This window comes from Protopterus annectens, chromosome 9.part0 (genome assembly GCF_019279795.1).
Source record: "Protopterus annectens isolate FY-2018-M chromosome 9.part0, PAN1.0, whole genome shotgun sequence".
Taxonomy (NCBI): Eukaryota; Metazoa; Chordata; order Ceratodontiformes; family Protopteridae; genus Protopterus; species Protopterus annectens.
This window is the reverse complement of record NC_056743.1, coordinates 1,306,149,195-1,306,156,404: the sequence shown is the minus strand read 5'-3', so window position 1 is coordinate 1,306,156,404 and position 7,210 is coordinate 1,306,149,195. Positions and strand designations below refer to the sequence as shown.

Here is a 7,210-nt window from a genome sequence, read left to right as displayed (position 1 = left end):
CCACAGACGCTCTAGACTCAAGTCATTAGGGGTTACGAGACCATTCTATCAGTGTCACGTCATGTTCTAGTGTACTAGTCTAATTGGTAATTACCTCGGAAAATATATTCCCCATTACTTTTTTTTTATTTCCAAACACTCACCTCAAATGCTATTTTTGTCATACAATATCTCATCTAAGTATTTAATAACTTGCATGAATTACATTAATACGTAGGAAAGCAGAGGAAGAAAACCACCAATCCAAACACATTCTCGATCAAAAAGGCGTTTCTTAAAAGTTTTTGTTGCAGGAAGTATTTCAACAGATAGGGTGGCTCCGCCTCGCCAAGTAATTCGCCAATTTGAAAGTCATTTCGGCCAATAGTGAGTACTATTTCCGAAAAAAAAAAAAAACGTTGTATGTACTATGAAGTACTGGAATAAACCGTAATTTGGAAAAAATGGATCTAATTAAGGTGATGAAAAAGAGTGATATGCAGAAGATGGCGTATTCCGCTGCCCAAGGTAAGAAAAATAAAAAAAATATTGCCGAATATTGTGAATTTTCGGTTGGAGTGTGGGATATTCCCAGGATTTGTAACTTGCGTGTTTTTTTACGAGACCCTCCTTCCTTATTATTCTCTTTTATGTTGTGTGCATTTAGATGATTTATCCAAGTGTTTAAAATTTGAATTCGGTAATGGTTAGCATGTTTTTGTATAGCGTCCTTAATATATGATAGGTTGTGGAAACTTCAGTGACAAGTAGGACTTTTTTTATTTTATTTCATTATTTTTGGGTAAGAAAGCATCTGTAATCAGCGTGTCCATAAATGAAAACATTATTTGTTAAAGTGTCTCACCTTTCTCTGAAAAAAAATAACAAAGGAAAGGGCCCCGCCCCAAATGAGAATCTCTTTTAGTTTGGAAGAGTGTGTTTGTTCGTGTGGGTTCGAATGCAAACTTTCACTTTAGTCTACCATTTCAAGAAGAGATTGACACGCCTTCTATTTAGAATCCCTGGGTAGGGGTTAAGGGGTGCCACATTTTCAGTACTTATTTTAATTTTTTGTGATGGATGATGGGAGTGTAGTTAGTAGCTTTTCCCCCTCGAGAATGAGGGACATAATTCCAAAATCGGGGGGGGCAGTTTTTAAATATTATTTGTAGAATAACAATTTTTAAGCTTGTCATTAATGACTGTAATCATCAGTGGTTTACCAGCAAGTCATAAGTTTTGACAATGCAAAAACATGAGGTAAATCAAGGAGCTGTAATTTTTTTTAGTACTCTATAACCGGGTGGGCTTATCCAAAGATTCAGTTTAGTCACAACCCGGATACAGAGGCAAAAGTATAAGCCTGTCTTTACATAGAGTAATATTTTTGACAGCAATACCGTTCATTGTAATTTAAAAGCAACAAAAACAAACTCAACGTAAGTAGATGATGGTGCATACATAACCCAATTGAAGCTTTGTAAAATAAGTTTTTAAGAGGATCACCTGTAAGCTTAATATACACAAACCGCTAAAATTCTGTATGCAAATGCAATGCACAGTGATTCAGTGGAATGCTAACAGATGCCTTGGCATTGCGTGTTTTTCATGAATGAACACCACTTGAGCAAGAGTCCAACAGCTGCCTATGTATTTTGACAGTCTTGACAAATGGTGACATTCGTTTTATGGTACATACACATGGGGTAACCATAAAAATTAATGCATGTATGCCACTTTTTAGAAATCCTACTTAATGCATTTTCTCTATAAATATATAGAAATATGTATGTAAATATATAGTGATGATGTGAGGTATAAGAATTGATAATACTGTACTATAATTAGCTGGAAACACTGTATGCAATAAGACTGAGAAACTTTCTTTCGGCTTTTCCCGGTTAGGTAGTCGCCATAGCGGAACTCCGGGCCGCTAATTATTGGTAGTTAATTTTTACGGTGCCGAGCTGTCAGCCCGACACCCAACCTTCAAAGAAGGCATATCCATTCACGCATGCACCTACCTAGCACATGCAGACTCCACACAGAAGGAGTTCTAGCAGAGAATCGAACGGGAGAACCACTTGCTGTGAGACTGAGAAACAAAAGTATTTATTTTCCAAGTTTGTGCTGAACAGGTCTCTCCTTTATGGACCAAGTCTTGTGCACTTTTCAGAATGAATTCTCCAAACACTGTTCAAGGCTTTAATAGAAGTTCACAATATCCAAATACTGTCTTTATTAACAGTACTAGTCAGACACACTGACGTCCCGCTCACCAGACTGAGTAAGGAGAAGGTCACAGTAAGCTGCCTGTCGGGCGCTAGAATCCGCCACATAACGCAAGCACTCAGGTCTCTCAACAGCAGGTACAAGTACGACTCAGTCATTGTCCACGCTGGTGTCAACGACCTGAGACGTACCTCCTTGGACTACATGAAAAGGGACGTCGAGCAGCTCTCTGATTATGTAGCCCAGGCAGGTATGACCCTGACCTTGAGCAGTATCCTACCTTCACCTAGAATGATGCCACAATACAGTGATAAGATGATCAGCTTTAATAATTGGCTTAAATTCTGGTGTCATTCAAAGGGGATCCAATGTCTGTCTGCCTGGGATGACATGCTGGACAAGCCACGCTGCTTCGCAAGGGACGGCTTGCACCTGTCACCCCTGGGCTTCCGGATATTGGCAAAGGCTCTTGCCACCCCCATAGTGCCTTTTTAGGCAAGGCTCAAATTCTAAACCTACCACCCTAGAACACCAAAAGGAAAAAAAACTAAGGGTAATGCTGCTCAATGCCAGAAGTCTCAATCTCAAGATGCACGACTCGAGGCCCTTCTCAATATGGAGAACATCGATGTCTGTGCTGTGACAGAAACCTGGTTCAAGGCTCCTGAGAGCACCCCAGCACTAACAGGTTTCACCTCATATCATGCGTTCCGCCCCAAAATCCGGACAACACCAAGAAAGGAGGGGGTGTCCATATTCATAAAGGACACCCACACCTCAAGGTTGGTGGCAACGCACGATGCATCGGAGACCATCCAGGTGCAATTAACCATAGGCAAGACTGCTCTGCAATTTGTAGCATGTTACAGGCCACCCTCTCAAACTCAGGAACCTCACATGGCCTTCCTGAAAACATTGGAGGGGATAAATGTATCTCCAAACACCATCATACTAGGTGACTTCAACTACCCTAATATAGACTGGGAACACTACTCAAGCCCGAACACTCTAACCCAAAGATTCCTGGAGTTCATAAACTCAAATGCCATGGAACAACTAGTCACCATCCCCACAAGAGATGAAAACATACTTGATCTCATCATCGCGAACATGGGATCAAAATGTTCAACACCGGAAGTATACCCCTCACTGGTGAGATCAGATCATAAACTAATCTCGCTGGAGGTCCTCATCCCGCCCCACCTGAAACAAAAAGACCACAGTGAAAAACTTCTCAAAAGCCGATTTCACACTTCTAAAAACTAGTGTGGTCTCCTTTAAGGCCCCTGAGCCAGTGGTAAACATTACTCAAACCGCTGAATCACTTACAAATGCCTTCTACCAGCACCTACAGGACTGCATGGATCAGGCAATCCCAAACAAAACTAAGACTCTCTGTACCAAAGGCAAGCGTCCAGTCTGGTGGACCCCAGCCATAAACAAGCTCTACAACAAAAGGAGGAAGCTACTACAAGATAGAGCAAAATCCTTGAAAGGTAAGACACCTTTGATCATTATAAGTAAAAAACTAAGAGCTCTCATGAAATCATCAAAGGCAAATTTTGAGAGAAAAATCGCCAAGGACTCTAAAGACAATCATAAGGCCTTCTTTAGCTATGTTAGAAACCTAGGAGGAAACTCCCAGATATGCTCAGAATTAGTTCAAAATGATGTGAAAATTACTGAACCTACACACATTGCTAACATACTGGCTGACAGGTTCAGTGCAAACTTCTCCCCTCCCCAAAAGGAGAGATATCTATTCCAGAGGATTGTAGCCCCCAAACATCTCCAACGCCCAGGTGAGAACTGCCCTCACTAAGGCAAAAACACAGCATCCATGGGACCGGATGGTGTCCCCGGCTGTGTGCTTCATGAACTCAACGAGGAATTAAACCCACAGTTAGGACAGCTGTTTAATCTTAGCCTCACCTCAGGATACGTACCCAAGGAGTGGCGCACGGCGACTGTGGTCCCACTTCATAAGGGCGGTGCCTCCACAGACCCTGGAAATTACCGCCCCATTAGCTTGACAAGCCTTATCTGCAAAGCCATGGAGAGGATCATAATGGAACTCATAAATAAAGACATAGGAACTTGCAGACTTTGGATCCAACCCAGTTTGGCTTTGTCAAAGGCAGATCCTGCCTCTTAAACTTGGTTGACTTTTTGAGACAGTCACCAAGGCCATTGATGAGGAAAGGCAGTCCATACAGCCTACCTCGACCTGGCAAAGGCCTTCACACAATACCCCACTCAGGTATCATCGAAAAACTCATCAGCTTGAATGTAAACCCATACATCACAAGATGGGTTGCAAACTGGCTAAGCGACAGAACCCACAGGGTCAGAGTTGCTGGAGCCATGTCAGACTCAAAGCCTGTCACAAGTGGTGTCCCACAGGGCTCAGTCCTGGGTCCACTCTTGTTCGGCATCTACTTTTCTGAAGTACAAGCAAACACAGGAGGGTTATGGCTGACAAAGTTTGCAGATGACTGCAAACTGGGCGCCATAGTCGAAAACACATCTGACACAGATATCCTCCAGAAGGGCCTCACAGAAACGGATAACTGGTGCCAGAGCCATGGCCTGAAGTTAAACGCCAACAAATGCATAGTCATACCCTTCGGGAAAAACAAGGTTACCCCTAGCTACCATATAGGTGACAATCCACTGAGCACAGAAAAGTCATCAGGGATCTGGGGACCCAAGTTGACAGTAGTCTTTCGCTTGACACTCATGTTGCTAAAGTAGTTAGGAAAACCTTCTATATCGCCCACCTGATCATGAAGGGATTCACATCTAGATCAAGGGAGGTCATCGTCCCCTGTACTCATCACTCATTAGACCTATGATTGAGTACAATGCCCGCTCGAATGTATCTGACCAGACACCTGATGCAGCTTGAAAGGCCCCAAAAGTTCCTCACCAAAAGGATAAAGGGTCTCAAAAATATGTCTTATGCTGCCCGACTGAAAGAACTCCAGCTTTATTCAGTCTCATACCGCTTGCTCAGAGGTGACCTGTGCCTGACATATAAGGCCATGTCAAACCCAGATTTGATGAATATGCTTCACCTCAAAAATCTAGATCCCTCAGAACCACAAGGACGGGAGACTTAAACCTTGACACGGTTATAAATAGAACGTGCTGGAGGGACAGATTCATCACACAGAGACTCCCTATGCTGTGGAACAAAATCCCGGTACATGTGAGGCAGAGCACCTCGCTGGCCTTGTTCAAGAGGAATCTTGACCAATGGATGGGAGATCGCAGATATACCCCAGGGATTACTTCAGTGTCACTGCTTGACAGAGGCACAGAAAAATGATAGGCATAGTTTTTATTCAAACTAAAGGGGTGGCGAAAGCCACATAACTATGGGCTAGGCTTATAAATGCCCTTGGGCAGATAGCCTAGTATGAACCTATGAACCTATGAACTGATAATTTAAGTTGCTGCACGTCCTGTTCTGATTGTCGTGAACAATGTAAACTGACAGTCTTTAGATGACCTGTTTTCTGTACTCGGGCTCGAGTGTTTAACATCTTCTCTGAAGCAACAGGTCGAATGAACTTACTAACCTTAACTGAACTGCTAAACTGAGCACGTCTTATTTTGCTTCAGTCCTGTAAATTTCCTTATTTTCTTTTTCTAACATTGGTGTCAGACTTTGTATGTGCTTATTTCATTAAGGGACATTCTGCAGCTGACAATTGTATCTTTCCCTTGAGAAAAGAACATTCTGTCTGCATACTTTATGCTTGTCTTTCCTTTTTTAATACTGTCTTCCATGCTTGGCCAGCAAGGTTATTTTTCCTTTCTGCTTAACTGTCTGTAATGCAAAAATGAAACTCATTTATTTCACCCTTTAGCCTGTCTGTCTAATAACTACTTTAAAATGGAAGTCCCTAATCTAACGTGAGGCATTGCCAGCTATTCCAGGAGAAGTAAGGCAGTGGATGTGTAATATATGCCAGCATAGCTAGCTAGAGTTTTGTAAAGAATTCAGTCATTTGTATTTCAAACTGATCTGTAGATATACTTGTGTTGACATATATTTTAATGTGCTTGTGTTAAAAATGTACCAGTAGTGGGTCCTGCTGGACAGAAAAGAAATACAGACTGTATTATAACAGTTGAATATATTGTAACAGAGATTACTCAGTACAGCTAATTTTGAAAAATAGTCTGAAATTAAATTACCAGGTTTAGGCCATAAAGATGCTATCTTATAGTTTTGATAGCAACCAGAGACAAAATGTCTGTGAAAACGAGGTCTAGGAATCATACTGTATAGGGGTGAGCTAATTTCCACCCTGGAAGGGTGGAAGTTTTTAAAATGGTTTTATAGTTTCCAGATGCAATAGAACACGTTACCAAAGCTGTGTGTGTGGTTATACACGTATGCCAGATTCTGGTTCAGTTTGTAGTAGGGGGTAGTGTGGGAACCAGAGTTAGATAATCCGATGTATATGATGATGATCTATAGTCCAGCACTGAAATGATGATTTAATACTAGATGAGAAGTCTCAGGGAAGTCTGTTTTTAAACATGAGAAAGGATCACTCAGTTTGAAACTCTGGTGTTAATTGTAAATAGATATTTAGTATTTGCATGTTCTTTTATTATTAAATATTATAGCAATAACCCACGCCTGGGTAATGCTGTATTTACCCACTGTTGGCGTGGTTTGGTCACGAGAGCGAAGCCCGAGTGGCCAAACAAAGCCAACCGTGGGTAAATCCAGCATTACTCACACCCAGATGTGGGTTATTGCTATTATACAATGACATTAAGAAAAAAAATAATTACTTTTCTTAAATAATGGCATTGTATAATACCTCCTTGCTGACCTTCCGCAGCTGTCTGGTTTTCTGCAGCAGTTCTGATGTACTGCGCATGCGTATGCCTACGCAGTACATCAGATCTGTGGGCAAAAGCAACGGAGAAAGCAAGATCTCCGTTGCTTTTTACTGTTTCGCTATGTTAAATGGGT

General features: G+C 41.7%; 1 protein-coding gene across 1 annotated transcript in view; it reads left to right on the top strand.

Moving 5' to 3' along the window:
* Positions 1 to 301: 301 nt before the first annotated feature.
* Positions 302 to 7,210, top strand: part of CKAP2L (cytoskeleton associated protein 2 like) — a gene marked incomplete in the record, with an annotated part of 1,473,239 nt that continues 1,466,330 nt past the window's right edge. Inside the window, 1 exon segment of the mRNA XM_044084267.1 lies at positions 302 to 507. Within this exon segment, the coding sequence (XP_043940202.1) occupies positions 444 to 507 (64 nt within the window).